This window comes from Oncorhynchus mykiss, chromosome 27 (assembly GCF_013265735.2).
Source record: "Oncorhynchus mykiss isolate Arlee chromosome 27, USDA_OmykA_1.1, whole genome shotgun sequence".
Taxonomy (NCBI): Eukaryota; Metazoa; Chordata; class Actinopteri; order Salmoniformes; family Salmonidae; genus Oncorhynchus; species Oncorhynchus mykiss.
In genome coordinates, this window is record NC_048591.1 from 27,871,530 (window position 1) to 27,891,337 (window position 19,808).

The 19,808-nt window shown below is 41.8% G+C and overlaps 2 protein-coding genes and 1 long non-coding RNA gene across 4 annotated transcripts; all 3 read right to left on the bottom strand.

Annotated features, from left to right (window-relative positions):
• Positions 1 to 1,410: 1,410 nt before the first annotated feature.
• LOC118944653 lies at positions 1,411 to 4,715 on the bottom strand. The gene is made up of 8 exons (XM_036964658.1): positions 4,269 to 4,715; positions 3,604 to 3,705; positions 3,199 to 3,256; positions 2,807 to 2,954; positions 2,675 to 2,711; positions 2,159 to 2,442; positions 1,553 to 1,910; positions 1,411 to 1,419 (listed from the first exon to the last, which is right to left on the bottom strand). Exons 1-8 carry the CDS (start codon positions 4,275 to 4,277, stop codon positions 1,411 to 1,413), a joined length of 1,005 nt encoding a protein of 334 aa, XP_036820553.1. The 5' UTR covers positions 4,278 to 4,715.
• Positions 4,716 to 11,883: 7,168 nt separating this feature from the next.
• On the bottom strand, positions 11,884 to 15,273 carry LOC118944700. Of its 2 annotated transcripts, none has more exons than XM_036965075.1 (4): positions 14,530 to 15,273; positions 14,253 to 14,340; positions 13,857 to 13,989; positions 11,884 to 12,932 (listed from the first exon to the last, which is right to left on the bottom strand). In XM_036965075.1, exons 1-4 carry the CDS (start codon positions 15,175 to 15,177, stop codon positions 12,626 to 12,628), a joined length of 1,176 nt encoding a protein of 391 aa, XP_036820970.1. In that variant the 5' UTR covers positions 15,178 to 15,273; the 3' UTR covers positions 11,884 to 12,625. The 2 variants fall into 2 exon arrangements, with proteins under 2 accessions (XP_036820970.1, XP_036820969.1); XM_036965074.1 differs by having other exon boundaries at positions 13,848 to 13,989.
• A 3,774-nt stretch (positions 15,274 to 19,047) lies between these two features.
• On the bottom strand, positions 19,048 to 19,808 carry LOC118944711. The gene is made up of 3 exons (XR_005039999.1): positions 19,768 to 19,808; positions 19,362 to 19,419; positions 19,048 to 19,120 (listed from the first exon to the last, which is right to left on the bottom strand). It is a non-coding gene; the product is annotated as an uncharacterized LOC118944711 (long non-coding RNA).

A 19,808-nucleotide genomic window follows, 5' to 3' on the forward strand; every position in this document is an offset into this window, starting at 1 on the left:
GATTTTGCCATGTAAAATAATTCCTCATCTTTGTCTTCACATTGTGGTAAATAGTCTTTGCAGTTGTCCAGATCTTCTTCTCAGATACTTCCAAACCAGACTGTGAGCCTTTGGGTGTGGCCTCAGTGTACTCTGAGGTTTTCTCATCACTCTGTTGAAGCATAGAGTCTGCCTGCCATAGAGTAGTAGAAGACTCTGTGGGTGGGAAAAGGCTCTTCATGTCATTTGTAATTGATCCAACGATTTCAAAAGCAGTTATATCTGTATGCCTTAAGGAAATTGTTGATTTTGCTGGCAACATCTGAGAATCTGTCTGGCTGGAACTGACTTTGCTGGGAAAGCTACTGACTGATTTGATCAGTATTTTTCGCACTTCGTTGGTAGCGTTCATCTGGAACTCCTCACTGGAGAGTTTCTCAATGACTGAGGCTGGAGTATCTCTTAATCCTTCCAACCATGAAGAACCAGACACAGGCATGTCTTCTAGATAAGACATGACACTGTCCAAAAAGCCACAGACTTCAAGGGAGTTGTAAGAGGAACCCTCTGCAACAGATGATGTGCATTCCAAATCTGCCACCTCTGACCTATACATGGTCACAATCTGGGACAAGACCTCTTTGGTGCAGGGCACCATGTTGGAATCACAGAGAGACAGTAATGGTTGAGAGTTCTCACTTTGGCATTTACGGAGAGAACCAAGTCCTGTTGAGTTGACCACTTGCAGTATTGCCTCACTCTTACTGGTTTCAGGTTGCTCTGGTGTTTTCTCTCCTACAGAGTCAGTTGAATCACATCCATCAGATAAAGAAGATGAACTACGTTCTGATATAGGGGATTCACTCCTACATGGGGAAGGCAAGCTTAGGATTGAAACAGGCAGATCACTGGAGTCAGTATGCTCCAGAAGCACAGCACTGGAGTCAGCTTTTTCCATAAGTTCTTCCCCTTGGACTGGAGCTCCACCCATTCTGAGGAACAATGTCTCCAGCTTTGCCTGAAGTCTCTCGCAGAGTCTACGAGCTGCATGGAAGGGTTTCCGCTTTGTCGTACAGTGTCCCACTTGGGTATCTCTCTGGGTGCTTGTTGGCTGATCTAATTCAGCATACTGCACAATGTCCTTGACATCTTCAACAAAGTTATCAATTATTTTTGATGCCTCAGATTCTACTTTGGTCTGTATGAGCTCAGTGGCCGCAGAATCAAGGATCCTGTCAGATGGGCTAGATGCATTCATCAAGCTTGGAGTGGTACTAAACGAATGAGAAGGTTGAACCATACCAGAGATATCGCTCATTAACCTTCTCACAAGAATTTCACTCACAGCCTTTGAGGCTTTGGTCTTGAACTTCACACTAAACAGAGTGCCAAGATTTTGCATCATTGCTTTGCAAGATGTACATATTATGTTCAGCTCCTCTGGAACAGGAGAGTCTTCAACATCCAGGTGCTCCACTACAAGGTCACTGCCAGATGCCAACATTTTAACTTTCACAGCCACTTCTCGAAAAACCTTAGCCAATTCCGGATCTTCTTTTTCCAATTCACCCACCATCTCTGCGATAACAGTCATCACTTCTTCTGTTGCAGGTGGAATGCATGACTCTAATACAGAGGTAGAGCTCTGGTCCTCTGGGGTGGTGTGATCATCAAAACATTTCTGGACCATGTTGACCATTTGTTTGGCGGCCTGGGTACCAGAAGAAATAGGGGAGGACCGCCCTGAAATGGCTCTGCTGATGGTCGCAGAGAGGGCAGAGTTAAGCTGTTCGACCACCACCTTGATAAGACCAACAGTCAGCTCAGGTGGGCAAGAGGACAGGATATTATGATCAGACAGTTGCTCCTGGACACTTTTGATGATTCTGTCCTCTGTCATTCCCAGGAGGACTTTCACTGAGGTCTGGGAACTTTAAAACGAACAAGCAAAGCATGATAATTCCTGTCTTAACTTGGCAAATCGGTCAAGCGTTGTAATTTTAGTATTCTAAATATCTACATGTCCTTTTGATCTCTTTACATGCTCATTCATTTGAATATGCTCAAAGGCTGATACATTACATTTTGTACTACATCAGATAGAGTAAATTGCATTGGCTAACACTGGGATAGATGATCTCGGTGAAATCCATACATGAAAACCTTGAGGGGAACATACCTCTTAGAAGAGGGTGTTAGGGACCTGAGATGTTGAGCCCCTGTGCCGCCCTTATACATTTCCTTCGCCAGATATCTAACTTCCTGGATGAGCTCCAGTCTTTCCTGATCAAAGGCAGCAAAGGATCTTGCACTGCCACCCCTCTTGGGTGAGTCAGTGTCGTCGTCAGCAAAGTCCTTTACCCCAAGTACGCGGACCAGGGCTGGCAGCAGGATCTGCAGGGTGGTCTGTGCGATGAAGGTTACAATTGTCTTGCACAATTTGGCAAGCTGTTCCTTCGTCATCTGTTTTGAACAAACAGAACAAAAACAGTCTTTTCAATGGAACTGTGATGTAAAGTATTCTAGATCGAACATAATGCATTTGATCATCATTGTTATTCTTGTCTGTGACTGAATTCAAAGTTTGATGAAGTCTGACAGAGAACATGAATAACAGAATATGACTTGATGGCTAATCTCTGAATTCAACAGATCATTGACACATCAAAGGTCAAAGGCAGGTAGGGAAACTTACAGGGTTTTTTAGTCCTTTGTAGATCACTTGCCACTGCCTAGACAATTTAAAATAAGTGTTTTAGTTAGTGTTTAGTTCCCACTGCACAATATTTCATAAATGTTGAACATTACAGAAAAACTTTTAACATACTCATCAGTAAGATTGCGCAGGAATGAGATGAGGATTGGGTAGGAGTATTCCATCTCATCCTTGTTGCCTGGGCCGAATGCAGCCTTAACAGCTTTCTTCTCCAGGAGCTCAATTACAGATCCTCTATCCAGGTGTTTATTCCTGGAGACTAAAGATGTGATTGCCATAGAGGAAGTAGAAACAAAATTAAAGAGAAATCAGACGTTTTATCTCTTAATACTCCAATTTCATTGTTTTAGGGTTTTAGAATAGGCCTATTTGAATAAAGCTATCTATGTGACCTTTCTTACTGATTACAGTAGACTACAGTTTCATTGAAAATGGATAGCACAACCTGCACATCACAGACAGAATAGAGAAACAATGTAGTACTACAGAGGTAAATCTCTGACCTGCATCGTTGTCAGTGCCCAGCTTCCTTGACATCTTGCCACTCCTCTTACTTTTTGCCTAGGATAGAACAGAACAGATTCCAGAGCTCAAATGATAGCAGACATGTAACACCAGGGCCCGTATACATAAAGTTCATCAGATACGGTGTGTGCTCAACCTTGCCCAAATAATTGTATTTATTATGATCTCAAATGCAAAACTGATCCTAGATAAGCACTCCTACTCTGAGACAATTTATGAATAGGCTATGGGCCAGGTCAAAGCAGCTCTTAAAACACGTTTTGAAAACTGCTACTACGTATGTTGTTATCTGAGATATATAGATATCTATGGTATGACTGCTATCAGGTACAGAGTGTAACCCAGTAGGCCTATGATGTGCTCTGTCACTCCTGCCATCTTACCTTCCTTCCCTTCTTGGCCTCCTCTTTGGGCGTGGCCACCGGTTCTTCCTCAACAACTTCCTTTCCTTCCCTCTGAGGATCACCATCCTCCCTCTGTGCTACCTGAAGGACAGACATTCCAATAAGTAATAATATGTCAATGTCAGAGTAGATCTGTACAGAGGACATCATAAATAGAGCTACAGCCATATCAGCGCTAAGCTGGTGACTTTATAAAGAATGGTACATTTGCTTTACAATATGTTATAGCTTTTTACAAGAAATATCCGCTTATATTGCTTTACCCTTTTTTACTTTCCCCCAATATTGTATGAAGTAATTTAGCTTACCCTTTCTTCATCCATTCAAGCTATTTTATATCTCAAAAAGCATGTCCTTGTCTGTGTTGGTTACATTCAAGTTGAGTTCAGGTCGAGAGTGAGGACAATATTGCAAGCAGGGACTGTAATTTAGGGCTACATGCTACGTCATGGACCGTTAGACCTTTATGACATCACAAATAGTATTTTTAGGAAGAGCGCGGGAAAGGTTACTTGCCCACTCAGTAGGACTAGCTAATATTGACAGAAATTTCCCCGTCAAACGTTTTCGATTGCCTACCCCTACGCCTTCCATCGAACATGGTCCTGCCTTTGCAATATTGTCTCTCTTGTGGATTTACTTACGTATGACATGTAGGCTTACTGTGTCGGATCAAGTTGATTGATCTGTCCTAGTCAGCCTTAGGTTGAACCCAAAATCTTCTGGGAAATATTTGTTAATAATATTCATTTCAATATCGTTGTATTCTTTGATTTAGTCCCAATCCAATCCTATTGTTGGCTGCCAATCCCCACCAAATATGTCATTGTAGGACATACTGCAGCGGGAGAAAGTGAGAGCTGCAACGCGGCCGCGTTCGGTGGCTCCTTCAGTGCAGAGGCAAGCGCGTATGCCAGTGCCACTAAAGCCCGGGCTTGTGAGGCAGTAGTCTACAACGCTGACAGGCAACACCTTGTCATTTTATTAACTCACTAGAATTACCTTGTCTTCTTCATTCATTTCGATTGCACTTCCTTTCGTGGTGAAATTAGTTTTGATTACTATTAACTTTAATCTACAGAGTTTAAGTGTTTATGTTGCCCACGTCATCATGGGATGCTGTGAGCAAACAATTTATGCCCAGCCTTCCTAGATAGGCCTGGGCTGCATAACACTATGAATCTGGGAAAACATAACACTTAAAAAAAAGTTTTACAGTGCAAAAATAGCGTAGGCCTACTTGTGTACTATTCAAATCCACACTAAAGCCACACCTCTTCACACAGACGTACCCAGATTCTGTTGTTTTAGCTTTAACCTCTGTTAAATTCACTTCCCTGGTTAATCTATCATCATGTTTCGTGTTCTCCATGGTTAATCTGTCTCTATGTTTAGTGCACTTTAATATGTTTACTTATGTTTACTTATTTGAATGTTTGATTATATTGCTTTTATTATTATATTGCTTTTTATCCTGCAGATTTTGTTGTGGATTTAAATTGACTTTGGGTGTCTTGAAAATCACTTAAAATAGCACTGTTGGGGATCACGTGACCCTTGGACGAGATGGCCGCATGAACTAAGAGCTCCGCACAAGTAGTTTCCAATTCCTAATCTTACCTCCACTCCAAGTTCAAACTCATTTAGCTTTAGTAAGAAAAAGTCATGGCGGCGACACTACAGGTGACATTTTTACCCGGACTCGAGTATTAGCGACGGAAAAAGCCTCCAAGAAGAAGCTAGCTTCAGAAAAAACTAGCGCCATTAGCCAGGAGCAAGAGAACCCGCTCCCCCACGAGGCACAACGAATGCCAACCTCGCACTCTGTCGAAGACATCCTTTCTGAGTTGAGATCCCAACGTACAGAACTAAACACTAAATTAGATGCCATTAACTCTCAGCTCAGTGCGATAGGGGGCAAGGTGACAATCCTGGAAAACGCTTTGCCTGACATCAACAACAAGATAACCATAAACGCGGGGCGCCTGGACGAGGCAGAGGGGCGAATCCTATCCATGGAAAACTTATTGACAGATGCCATGGAAACAATAGCATATGCTAAAAAGAAAATCGAGCATCTGGAAGAGAAAACAGGGGGCTAAGGAATAATTGTGTTCTATTCAATCTGGGCGAAAAAGAAGAGGGAAACATGCCACTGATCCGCTACCTGCAAGACAAACTTCCCGAGTGACTCCACATGTCCACCGACAGGCCCATAGAACTCGAGAGAGCTCACCGAGCACTGAGGCCCCCACCAGCAGCCAGACAACCACCGCGCCCAATCACCATACGTTTCCTGAGATTCACCGACAAGGAACGAGTCCTACAGGCGGCGAAAAACAACACAATCACAGTGGGAAACGCCAAACTCGCTTTACACCAGGACCTGTCAGCTGGAATACGCCGAAAGCGCAGAGAATTTGACGAAGTGAAGAAATACTCCATTGACCGAGGCATCTTCAGGGGATTCAAATACCCAAACGAGCTCAGGATTCTTTCTTGCGACACTTCAAAACTCCCGAAGAGGCAAAACGTTTTTTGAAAGACAATCCTGGCCAATGAGAAACAGACCAATGACTAAATGCGATTAATGCCATTACTAAAGGAGGTAAGACGACATATAGCCGATATCCAGAGACCCACCCCCTAAAGGTCATTATAGCCGTCCAATTTATATTTATTTTCCTTTAACTGAGAGGGATGGGCTGTATAGCCTAACCTAGGCCTACTAATGTTTCAGCCTACTTTTATTTCCCTGTTTTTTTGTTGTTTCTGCTATTATTACTTGGGGTTCCCTATGTCCCTCGGGGGAGGTATATGTAGGCTTGGCTATTGATTTTATTTTTCTCCCCTCTTTTACTGTGGTCTGGACGAGGGCAACTATGTTATTTACTCAATGCGGGGTGGAGAGGATGTGGCATTTCTTTGGTGGGGAGAGGTGTTGTGCGTTGCTAACTGTTCCCGGTTTTTGTTTTATTCGGAACACAGAATTGAGACTGAGCGGGGGGGTAATAGATCCAACGGGATGTGTCGAGTTGTTTGGGAACTCGGCTGGGGTGTTCAGAGATTATTATTTTATGTACACCATTTATTTTCCTTTTATGTGAACGCAGCTGTAATTACCATCCATTTTTACCCAGCGATGACTTGCACTAAAGTTCGATTACTGCTCGATGACTAGTACCTTGAATCTATTGACATGGAACTGCCATGGTCTAGGGCATGCAATAAAACGAAAAAAGATACTATGTGCTCTAAAAAAGGAAAAAGCAGACATCGCTATTACAAGAGACACACTTCTGTGATGCTGAACATGCCAAACTCAGCAGAGCTTGGGTGGGACAGGTGTATTTCTCATCTTTCAAATCAAACAGTAGAGGCACAGCCATACTTATCCATAAAAATGTTCCATTCATAATTGACAAAAACATATCTGATCCAGAGGGGAGATTTATTTTGATAACTGGGTCACTATATGGTCAACCAATTACTATATTAAACATATACGCCCCTAACACAGATACTCCTGCCTGCCTTCATTGTCAAAAATTATAACCCTGTTCAATGAGCATTGTGTCTCCATAGGTGTGGTGGCTGGAGATTTTAATTGTACCCTTAACCCAACCCTAGACAAATCATCTCAAGTCCCCACCACAAATCCTAGATCTGCAAAGATGTTGAACTCTCTTACTAAAGAGATGGGACTGATAGATATCTGGAGAGAGACTAATAGCTCATCTATGGACTATACATACTACTCTAATGTCCATAACACCTACTCCCGTATAGATTACATTTTTATCCCAAAGAGTTTCATAAATTCAGCCACTTGTACAATCGGACCCATAGCACTTTCAGATCACGCCTTTGTCCACCTCCGCTTTGACCTCTGCAAAAACATCCCGAGGTCAAAGAGCTGGAAATTCAACACCTCCATGCTATCAAACGAAGCGTTCCATACATTGGTAACTACATGGATAGACAACTACACACAAGACAATAAAGATTCTCCTGTTTCTCCGGCCACAATGTGGGACGCTGCTAAAGCCACACTAAGAGGTCATCTAATTGCATATGCTTCCTCTAAGAAAAAAGCAATGGAAGCACACAGGCTAGATCTTGAGAGGGAGCTGGAATGCTGTGAAAAAATACATAAACAATCCCTAGACAGCACCTCCTGGAGTCATCTTAAAGCATCCAAAGCCAAACTGAATTTGGACTACACTCGGGAGATAAAAAAAAAAGTTTTCTTTACTAAACAGAAATACCATGAGTATAGCAATAGGCCCAGTAGATTGCTTGCTTACCAATTAAAAAAGGAGCAGTCAGAGCGTACAATCATGGCTATCCGAACAGCAGAGGACGAGGTCACATATGACCCAAAAAAAGATCCATTTAACTTTTCATGATTTTTACTGCAAACTATATACCTCTGAGAGAAAACACACGGAGGCAGAACTCCACTCTTTCCTAGAGGGAATCTCGCTACCTAAACTATCAGAGACCGACCAAGAAGATCTCCACTACCCCTTCACTCCTGAGGAGATCCTGGAGGCAATTACCTCCATGCCACCTAATAAGTCCCCAGGCCCAGATGGATTCCCCAGAGAGTTCTACAAAGCTTTTTGGCCCCAGCTCAGCCCTATCTTCATGCCAATGCTGGAGGATTTTTGCAAAAACGGAGTTCTCCCAGACTCAATGCACACAGCTCGCATTACAGTGTTGCTAAAAAAAGACAAGGACCCCCTATCCTGCTTGTCCTTCCGGCCCATAAGCTTGTTGGATTTCGACTATAAAATAATTACCAAATTGCTCACCAAAAGACTTAACACTCTTCTTCCCAAAATAATAAAAGCGGACCAAACTGGATTTATTAGAGACAGATACTCTTCTGATAACATTCGCCGTCTTTTTGATATTATTGATCAAGTAAACGCACAGAAGACCCCTGTCCTACTGGCTTCACTGGATGCTGAGAAGGCGTTTGACAGGATGGAGTGGAGCTTTCTGTTTTCAGTCTTAGAAAAGTTCAATATGGGCCCAAATTGTATTAAATGGATCAAATCACTATACTCTCATCCAAATGCCATGGTGACTACTAATGGACTGAACTCTGACAGATTCCCTCTGGAACGGGGCACAAGACAAGGGTGCTCGCTGTCCCCGCTGCTCTACTTGTTGGGGGCGGAGCCTCTGGCAGAGCTGATAAGGAGCAATCCAAGTATTATGGGTGTTTCTGCAGGCGGCCTGCAGCACAAGATTTCGCTTTACGCGGATGATGTCTTGCTCTACATATCCAACCCTGAGAAATCCCTCCCTCTCATTTTAGACACAATTGCTCAGTATGGCAAGTTTTCAGGTTATAAGATCAATTTGAACAAATCCACTGCCTGCCCTCTCAATATTACACTCACCAGCTCTATGAAGACACTTTGTCCTTTCCAATGGAAAACACAGGGGTTTCATGACACCAGATCTGAATAGCCTTTTTAAGGAAAATTATCTTCCACTCCTGGACCGAATCAAGAACGATCTCCAAACCTGGATCTCCCTCCCAATTAGCTTAGTAGGAAGAATTAATGTAATCCGTATGAACGTCCTCCCTAGACTGAACTACTTATTTCAGATGCTCCCATGCTATCTCCCAGTAGGTTCCTTTTTCAAAACAACTAACCAAAGCATCACCAAATTTATATGGGGCAATAAAAAACCTAGGATCAAGTTTTCCACTCTATCGAAACCTGAATCTAAGGGTGGTCTTGCCCTTCCCTCCCTTCAATTGTACTACTGGTCTGCCCAAATCCGCAACATGCAAACATGGATCACAAACAGACAAGAGTCAACGTGGATTCAGATAGAAGCCCAATCCTGTGGTTCATTGCCCTTAAGCTCAATTATATTCATTAATAACTTTAGTGAAGTGGGCAACATAGCCAAAACCTTTGTGATTTACAGCACCCTACTAGCGTGGAGGGACTGTAAGAAATACCTGGGCATTTCCTCCCAAATATGTTCTCACTCGCCTATAGTGGGCAACCCAGACTTGCCAAAAGCCCTGAGGGAGGCCAACTTTAATCTTTGGCATACTCTAGGAATCAGGACCTTTTCAGACCTATTTCATCAGAAAACCACTACACTGAAATCCTTTCAAGAGCTCTGCAGTGAATTCGATGTGCCAAGATCCCATTTTTTCAAATATCTTCAAATTAGACATGTAATTTCCTCATTTACCTCCAAGAGGAGGTTTAGAACTCAGTTGAATGAAGTTGAAACCCTTCTTGTCACAGCACAATCCATTAAAGGCAAAATATCTTACATCTATAGACTCCTTTCTGAGAAAGGAAGCTCCTCCTTTACTCCTTTGAAAATAATCTGGGAAAAGGACCTTGGTCTGACTATCAGTGATGAGTTATGGGCGGAGGTTTGCGACAGGGTATACTGCTCCTCTACCAGTGTAAAAATGAAAGAATCTAATTACAAATTTTTGTACACATTTTATTATACTCCTTTGAGACTCCATAGAATGAAAACAGATATGTCTCCTAACTGTAAAAGATGTACCTCTGAAAGTGGAACCTATATGCATGTATTTTGGAGCTGTAGAGAGATTGCCAGATTCTGCTAAGAAATGTATTCTTCTATTGTGGGCCTCAAATACCCCTCCTACATTTAAAATGTGGATTGACCAGATTGTTGACTTTCTTCCTCTTGAAAAGCTCACTTATGACCTCCACAAGAGACAGCCCAAGTTTGATAGACTCTGGTCTTCACTATTCAACTATATTTCAAACTGGACAGAGTGAACAGGGTGACTAGGGAAATGCGCAGATACATGTTGTGTAAGGTACTGTAAAACCTAAAAACGAATTATTGGCCCGTCGTCTCAGCGAATGCTTGAAATAGCTGATAAGAACCTTGATAGTGCTGCTGCAAGTGTTAAATGTTTTTTTGTGTGTTTTTATTTTAATTTCGTTTTGAGTACGTGTGCACCAAGGAAAATAAATGCTTTTATTTGACTTTATCATTCATTTTAATTGTATTTTTATTTTTTCATATGTATTATTATTTTTTGAATTTTTCTTTTTTTAAAGCCTGTGAATGTGGAATGTGTTTTGTTGGTTGATTGAAAAACAAGAAAACTTAATAAAACTTTAAATTGAAAAAAAAAAAAAAATAGCACTGTTGTTCTAATCATCAGATCGCAGGTATTCTGATCTTCACTGTCCATGGTGCTGAATCTGGCTGGGTAGATTAGTTTGAATGCTGAAAACTTGTTTGCCTACATTTAAAGGCCCTGTGAAGTCAAAATAATTGTATTTCATATTGTACAACAGCTGATGAAACTAACACTGTAAATGTGTTTTACAAAAATGTGATCGGGGTTGCTTCCTGATAGTTCTGGTTGAAAATACAGAGCATGTTCCTCTGCCCAGGCCTTGCTGACACTTGCCAGATCTTACACTGCCTGGATAGGTATTTTGTGTGTCAGCTAACCACACCATATGTTATAGCAATCTGTCAGTCGATGACACAATGGATGACTTGGCACACAACCATTGGTTGATGCATGCAACACCTGAGCAGGGACACATTCTTTTCACAGCACTTCAATGCAAAGTAATTTTCGTAGAAGGTTTGGAGAGCATTTTCACTAACCCTAACCCTTTTCCTAACCTTAACCTCAGTTTCCTAACCTGCTACGAAAAATTCACTTCGATATTGAAGTGCCATGAAAAGAGAGTTTCTCACATCTATACAGCACCTTCTAATCAGCAGGTTTGCATGAGCGAGAGTTTTGGCTTTCCATGGCGACATCACCATGTGTAAATTGGTTTATAGACCAACGACAAAGAGAGTGCCAATAACAGCTAGTTTTAATTTCCTCTCCACACTGACCACTCCCAGACAGTCCTAGCAAAATTATTGCTTGAGAAAGTTTTTTTTGCAAAAAAAGACATTTTTGACCATTTTCATCGTAATCTATTACAGTAAGGTACTTAATTGTTACCCAGAAATGATTTGATATTGATATAAAAACGTCTGCTTTGGGCCTTAAAAAGATATGTGCACTACATACTCAGAAATCACATATATTGACATTTTAGAATGTATTTTATCAAGAAAGTAAGTTATACATGTCTTTTTTAATCTTACTCTCAGTTGCAAATAATTAATTTGGCTGTGGTTCATTTGATTTTCAGCACAACCCTGTTTGATAACGTATAGTATTATAGTGACTTCTTGTGGTAAAATGTCAAACTCACAACTAAACTAATTAAAATTGAGGTTTTCTTTACCCTGTCTTATCAAACAGTGCAACATTTGACTGATGAAATAGCATTCTTCTAAAATTCTTACACTTCTAGATGCAAAATACAAGTCACTATTCCAATACTGTTTGATTCTGCCATTTTTTAAATACATTTAACATTTCAGTTAAAAACCCTTTGGATAATATCAACATTAATTACTTAACATCTTAACACATACACACCATGTAAATATCAATAAACAGAGGAACACATGCTACAAATAGTTAGTGACTACCTACCAGTCAATTAAATTAGATTATTCAGAAAAATAACATTGTTATAAGAGACAAATTGTCTTTAGACAACATAAATGACTGCATCTGGACACAGGTCAAAACTACTCTGCCGAGCTCAAGTTACCAGCTATGTATGGTTTCAACACTTACATTTATTGAGTTATTGAAAAGTATCCTACAAACATTGTTCGAATGTGAAAGTGATCAGGTTTTCTGAAACAGGTGTGTTTGTATTGAAGAACCCTGAGATTGTGGACAGTAGGACTTGTGTGAACAGACTGAAGATAATGATGTTTTCCTTTCTCTGTCTTTCAAAACTCAGGAACAGTTTGAATGTTTTTTTATTGTAATTTAAACAATGGTATGGATGATTAAGCTGGATCTTTCTCTCTGAATCAGGAGTGCACTTTCATTCTCCCAATTTTTCCAAAAGCCCAATCTGAGCAACCTTTGCTATAAACCCTGTCTTTCCCATTGTTGTTTCAAAAGTGGAAAATGATCAATTCGATAATCACACATAATGGGCATTTCACAGCCAAGACTTTTGATCCTTCCCATCAAGGCCATGTTGGCCAGTTTAACCTTCACCCGGTCCCTCTCTTCCGGAGTCCTCTTGGAGGTGCACTCCACAGTAGAGTCGGTCTCAAAGGAGATGGCTGGGACGTGAGTGAGCAGGTGGCCCCCAGCCTTCTCCTGGGCCATGGGCGTGGGAGTCTGCAGGACCAGCCCGTGCGTCGCTTGTTGATGTCGAAGGTAAAAGCTAAGAGGATACACACAAACATTGACCATATAATGTAATGTTGTTACATGTAACTAACTAGCTTGACTTGCCACCGTGTGAAACATGTATGCTACCATATGTTACTAAAAAGAGCTGACAATATTATAAAATGTAATCCAGGAGTTTATGTTTGAATTCTGGTTCTCTCACAACACAAGTCACTCAGAAAAGCATCTGTAGGCAGAAGCATGCTACATGTACATTTGGCATTTGAAAAAACTACAGCTGTGCTATGCTACCGGATGCAAAATGTATCTGTATCATAAAAGTGTAGTGCAATATTCCCTTTTTTTGCCACACACACATACTCTCTCTCTCACTAGGGACAAATGTTTTGGCTACTTGTCCAGAGAGGTTTGAGCTTTAGAAGTGGATCTGCAGCAAAAGTAGACCTTTATTGCCATCTACAGGTCAAAGGTCAGACTGGCATTCAGTAAAATGTAAACATGGGCGATCCACAGAAAATGGAAATGTGTGTGTTGGTTTGAGAAGTTAAACCAGTTAATTCCCTTATAACTGAGTGTCCTGCATCATGTATTATTTTATTGGTTGTAAATTAAATACTGTTTATTTTACAGTACATGTATTTTACACTGAATCATTGATATATGGTTGAATGTTGGTTGTGGGACATATCTGAAGTACTATGTGTATGTGTTCAATGAATCACACTGTGTGTGGGTGGGTGGGGGGGGGGGTTCATGTTCTATACATTATTCAGGACAACATTACTTTGTTTAGCCTACACCGTGACTATGACTGCATAATAACTAAACTAAATATACTATGTATTTTCTAATCAAATGTGTTAACAGGGCAACACTAAAGAAGACAAAGGCCATCAATTCAATGCAAATATTACTGTATTAAAGGAAATGGTTGTATTAAGCTTGCTTTGAAAACCGTTTGAATGGCTTGGATAGGCCTATGGAGATGGTGGAAAACATCCTGATTAGAAGGGGACGTTTGCGAGGCTTCTCCTGTTGAGAGGTGGAGGGAAGACCCTCTGGGAGTCCAAATGTGGCAGGATGTGCCACTATGTTGGGCGACAGAAGAGAGAGAGTTGACATGCACTTTCATTTAGAAATGATGGTATATTGTATTCTTAGTTTCAACTCATTATTACTTTCACAAATAAATGAGAACCAGAATCTTGAGATTTGGAAACTATAAATAATTTTACATAAGAGATTACTATCGATAATATATAATGTACTGTATATAGGGTTTAATATTTTTGCAATAGCAGCTTTGTACACCAATATCTCAAACAGTAAATGTCCCGCTGTATGGACTTACACATGATATCTTCAGCAGTAGTCTGGTCTTTGGATTCAGAATGGCGGGAATTCTTATTGGAATCCTTCTTGTTTCCCATCATGAATGGCTAAAACAAAAACATGTCAAAACAACTGTCACAGCAGAACAATCTCACGGTAATAACGATCACATCTTACACACCAGCACAACAAGATTTATAAATGGTTTTGGAATTAATGGATGATTTTACATTTTCTCTAAATAACATTGTTTACTCACATTGACACAATTGTTAACTTAAATAAGTGTGATGTACCTTTAAGTTGAATTTCAGTCTGGCAAGCCTTTGTAGGAAAGACAGCTTCCCTCTGGTAGCCTTCACATCTTCAGCCATGAGAAGAGCTTCTGGCCTGGTGGCTTCGAAAGATGTTCTTGAGGCTGCTCTTGATGCCTCGTTACAACTGTGGAGAAGCTCCTTGCTCAATGACTTCACAAGAATCCTATTGAAAGTGGAGTCCTGAGTCGACACGGCCAGTTGGAGTATTTTCTCTGAGCCAAACTCCTTCAACAGATGTTTGTAGACGGTGCTGTATACTTTGTGACTCTTCAGGTTCTTGGGATAAGCTTGGGTCTCAGAGCAGCCTGACCATGCACAGAAGGCAGCTATAACTTTTGGAATCAGGTCTTGTGACGTGCGTGTGACGTCAGTTGGGTACAGATCAGTTTGGGTTTGGATTTTTGACAGAAGTCTCACCACTAACATGCTGATGAGGCCGGTGAAGTCATCATCACCGACTAAGTTGTCAGTGGATGGGGTTGAAAGCGAGGCAACATCCGGGCTGGTTGAATTCTGATCACAAACAATGCTCTGAGGTACACCGAAACAACTGATGGTATCCCTTTCCTCAGCATCTATGTTGGCCTCAAAGCCTCGTGCAGCATTGGAGGTCCCACTTGTTGTCATGCTGATGGCGGAGAAAGATGGCAGAGGGTAGGACTTACCACTCAGTAGACTGCCTATATCAGTTACAGTTCCGGTTGGAGATGACCCTCTGCTTTGTGCATCAGAAACCACAGAGTCCATGACCTGGCTTACCATTACTTTGGTAAACAGGCTGACTGTGTCACTAAATGCTGATGTAGAAAAAGAACATGAAATCCTATCTTCAGATACGCTAGCCGGCACACTAACTCCCTGAGCCAAACTCATTGAAGCTGTAGAGGGCACAAGGCTAGGAAGCAAGAGGCGCTTCACAGACTCCTCTGCAAAAAGCTGAACCAGCTTGTAAGCTGTGGGCTTCCCCACCGTCTTGTCATTCCTCTTCAGCTCAGTAAGGACTGTATCGGATGCACTCTTTCCAGCCGCCACTGTCAGAACCAGAGGGGTCAAGTTGCTCTCAGAAATGATGCGGTTGACTTGGTGAGTAAGATCACGTGAGAGAGCACCAATCCTACCCTGAGATATGAGCTCCTCCAGTCTTGCTATTGCAGCTGTTAGATCAGGGTGGAATGCAACCTCCCCTTCTTCCTCTGGATGTACCTCCTTTATGATGGTATCCACTATTGCAGACATACTTTCCCTGGCATCACACACCAATGTTTTTGGCTTAGTAGATTTGCCCATGTCGATGACTGAGCATCTCACAATGGGCTGAGTAATACTCTCTGGTAAATCAGAAGAGATGGGAGTGCCAGGGAGTGAAAATTCCCACTCTGACTTCTTTGATCTGGCAGATGAGGATGACAACGAGGAGGAAGAACGCTGTGGCGCTTGATAGATCAGTTCCTCACCACATTCACTGCTTACCCTTTCAACATCCTTCAGCATCATTCCAACCACATTCTCTATTTGTGAAAGTGCAGTCACCGTTTGGTCAGATTTTGACAGCTCTTTCTGAATTGAAACCAGAATATGGCTGAGGGTCTTTTTGGCTTGAGCCGTTGTTGCTTTGACTTGATTTTGCCATGTAAAATAATTCCTCATCTTTGTCTTCACATTGTGGTAAATAGTCTTTGCAGTTGTCCAGATCTTCTTCTCAGATACTTCCAAACCAGACTGTGAGCCTTTGGGTGTGGCCTCAGTGTACTCTGAGGTTTTCTCATCACTCTGTTGAAGCATAGAGTCTGCCTGCCATAGAGTAGTAGAAGACTCTGTGGGTGGGAAAAGGCTCTTCATGTCATTTGTAATTGATCCAACGATTTCAAAAGCAGTTATATCTGTATGCCTTAAGGAAATTGTTGATTTTGCTGGCAACATCTGAGAATCTGTCTGGCTGGAACTGACTTTGCTGGGAAAGCTACTGACTGATTTGATCAGTATTTTTCGCACTTCGTTGGTAGCGTTCATCTGGAACTCCTCACTGGAGAGTTTCTCAATGACTGAGGCTGGAGTATCTCTTAATCCTTCCAACCATGAAGAACCAGACACAGGCATGTCTTCTAGATAAGACATGACACTGTCCAAAAAGCCACAGACTTCAAGGGAGTTGTAAGAGGAACCCTCTGCAACAGATGATGTGCATTCCAAATCTGCCACCTCTGACCTATACATGGTCACAATCTGGGACAAGACCTCTTTGGTGCAGGGCACCATGTTGGAATCACAGAGAGACAGTAATGGTTGAGAGTTCTCACTTTGGCATTTACGGAGAGAACCAAGTCCTGTTGAGTTGACCACTTGCAGTATTGCCTCACTCTTACTGGTTTCAGGTTGCTCTGGTGTTTTCTCTCCTACAGAGTCAGTTGAATCACATCCATCAGATAAAGAAGATGAACTACGTTCTGATATAGGGGATTCACTCCTACATGGGGAAGGCAAGCTCAGGATTGAAACAGGCAGATCACTGGAGTCAGTATGCTCCAGAAGCACAGCACTGGAGTCAGCTTTTCCATAAGTTCTTCCCCTTGGACTGGAGCTCCACCCATTCTGAGGAACAATGTCTCCAGCTTTGCCTGAAGTCTCTCGCAGAGTCTACGAGCTGCATGGAAGGGTTTCCGCTTTGTCGTACAGTGTCCCACTTGGGTATCTCTCTGGGTGCTTGTTGGCTGATATAATTCAGCATACTGCACAATGTCCTTGACATCTTCAACAAAGTTATCAATTATTTGTGATGTCTCAGATTCTACTTTGGTCTGTATGAGCTCAGGGCCGCAGAATCAAGGATCCTGTCAGATGGGCTAGATGCATTCATCAAGCTTGGAGTGGTACTAAACGAATGAGAAGGTTGAACCATACCAGAGATATCGCTCATTAACCTTCTCACAAGAATTTCACTCACAGCCTTTGAGGCTTTGGTCTTGAACTTCACACTAAACAGAGTGCCAAGATTTGGCATCATTGCTTTGCAAGATGTACATATTATGTTCAGCTCCTCTGGAACAGGAGAGTCTTCAACATCCAGGTGCTCCACTACAAGGTCACTGCCAGATGCCAACATTTTAACTTTCACAGCCACTTCTCGAAAAAACCTTAGCCAATTCGGGATCTTCTTTTTCCAATTCACCCACCATCTCTGCGATAACAGTCATCACTTCTTCTGTTGCAGGTGGAATGCATGACTCTAATACAGAGGTAGAGCTCTGGTCCTCTGGGGTGGTGTGATCATCAAAACATTTCTGGACCATGTTGACCATTTGTTCAGCGGCCTGGGTACCAGAAGAAATAGGGGAGGACCGCCCTGAAATGGCTCTGCTGATGGTCGCAGAGAGGGCAGAGTTAAGCTGTTCGACCACCACCTTGATAAGACCACAGTCAGCTCAGGTGGGCAAGAGGACAGGATATTATGATCAGACAGTTGCTCCTGGACACTTTTGATGATTCTGTCCTCTGTCATTCCCAGGAGGACTTCACTGAGGTCTGGGAACTTTAAAACGAACAAGCAAAGCATGATAATTCCTGTCTTAACTTGGCAAATCGGTCAAGCGTTGTAATTTTAGTATTCTAAATATCTACATGTCCTTTTGATCGCTTTACATGCTCATTCATTTGAATATGCTCAAAGGCTGATACATTACATGTTGTAACTACATCAGATAGAGTAAATTGCATTGGCTAACACTGGGATAGATGATCTCGGTGAAATCCATACATGAAAACCTTGAGGGGAACATACCTCTTAGAAGAGGGTGTTAGGGACCTGAGATGTTGAGCCCTGTGCCGCCCTTATACATTTTCTTCGCCAGATATCTAACTTCCTGGATGAGCTCCAGTCTTTCCTGATCAAAGGCATCAAAGGATCTTGCACTGCCACCCCTCTTGGGTGAGTCAGTGTCGTCGTCAGCAAAGTCCTTTACCCCAAGTACGCGGGCCAGGGCTGGCAGCAGGATCTGCAGGGTGGTCTGTGCGATGAAGGTTACAATTGTCTTGCACAATTTGGCAAGCTGTTCCTTCGTCATCTGATTTGAACAAACATAACAAAAACAGTATTTTCAATGGAACTGTGATGTAAAGTATTCTAGATCGAACAGAATGCATTTGATCAACATTGTTATTCTTGTCTGTGACTGAATTCAAAGTTTGATGAAGTCTGACAGAGAACATGAATAACAGAATATGACTTGATGGCTAATCTCTGAATTCAACAGATCATTGACACATCAAAGGTCAAAGGCAGGTAGGAAAACTTACAGGGTTTTTTAGTCCTTTGTAGATCACTTGCCACTGCCTAGACATTTAAAATAAGGGTTTTAGTTAGTGTTTAGTTCCCACTGCACAATATTTCATAAATGTTGAACATTACAGGAAAACTTTTAACATACTCATCAGTAAGATTGCGCAGGAATGAGATGAGGATTGGGTAGGAGTATTCCATCTCATCCTTGTTGCCTGGGCCGAAATGCAGCCTGAACAGCTTTCTTCTCCAGGAGCTCAATTACAGATCCTCTATCCAGGTGTTTATTCCTGGAGACTAAGATGTGATTGCGTAGAGGAAGTAGAAACAAAATTAAAGAGAAATCAGACGTTTATCTCTTAATACTCTGATTTCATTGTTTAAGGGTTTTAGAATAGGCCTATTTTAATAAAGCTATCTATGTGACCTTTCTTACTGATTACAGTAGACTACAGTTTCATTGAAATGGATAATACAACCTGCACATCACAGGCAGAATAGAGAAACAATGTAGTACTACAGAGGTAAAATCTCTGACCTGCATCGTTGTCAGTGCCCAGCTTCCTTGACTTCTTGCCACTCCTCTTACTTTTTGCCTAGGATAGAACAGAACAGATTCCAGAGCTCAAATGATGGCAGACAAGTAACACCAGGAACCGTATACATAAAGTTCATCAGATAAGGTGTGTGCTCAACCTTGCCCAAATAATTGTATTCATTATGATCTCAAATGCAAAACTGATCCTAGATAAGCACTCCTACTCTGAGACAATTTATGAATAGGCTATGGGCCAGGTCAAAGCAGCTCCTTAAAACACGTTTTGAAAACAGCTACTACGTATGTTGTTATCTGAGATATAGAGATATCTATGGTATGGCTGCTATCAGGTACAGAGTGTAACCCAGTAGGCCTATTATGTGCTCTGTCACTACTGCTATCTTACCTTCCTTCCCTTCTTGGCCTCCTCTTTGGGCGTGGCCACCG

What these genes read in the sequence shown, in the direction of transcription:
- LOC118944653 (XM_036964658.1), bottom strand. An exon ending in GGGCACTGACAACGATGCAG is followed by an intron (nt 2,955 to 3,198) that starts GTCAGAGATTTA and finishes TCACATCTTTAG; the next exon opens with TCTCCAGGAATAAACACCTG. An exon ending in CTAACACCCTCTTCTAAGAG is followed by an intron (nt 1,911 to 2,158) that starts GTATGTTCCCCT and finishes TTCGTTTTAAAG; the next exon opens with TTCCCAGACCTCAGTGAAAG.
- LOC118944700 (XM_036965074.1), bottom strand. Translation starts at nt 15,177, where the DNA reads ATGACAACAAGTGGGACCTCCAATGCTGCACGAGGCTTTGAGGCCAAC. An exon ending in TACTGCTGAAGATATCATGT is followed by an intron (nt 13,990 to 14,252) that starts GTAAGTCCATAC and finishes CGCCCAACATAG; the next exon opens with TGGCACATCCTGCCACATTT. An exon ending in CCATTCAAACGGTTTTCAAA is followed by an intron (nt 12,933 to 13,847) that starts GCAAGCTTAATA and finishes GTATCCTCTTAG; the next exon opens with CTTTTACCTTCGACATCAAC.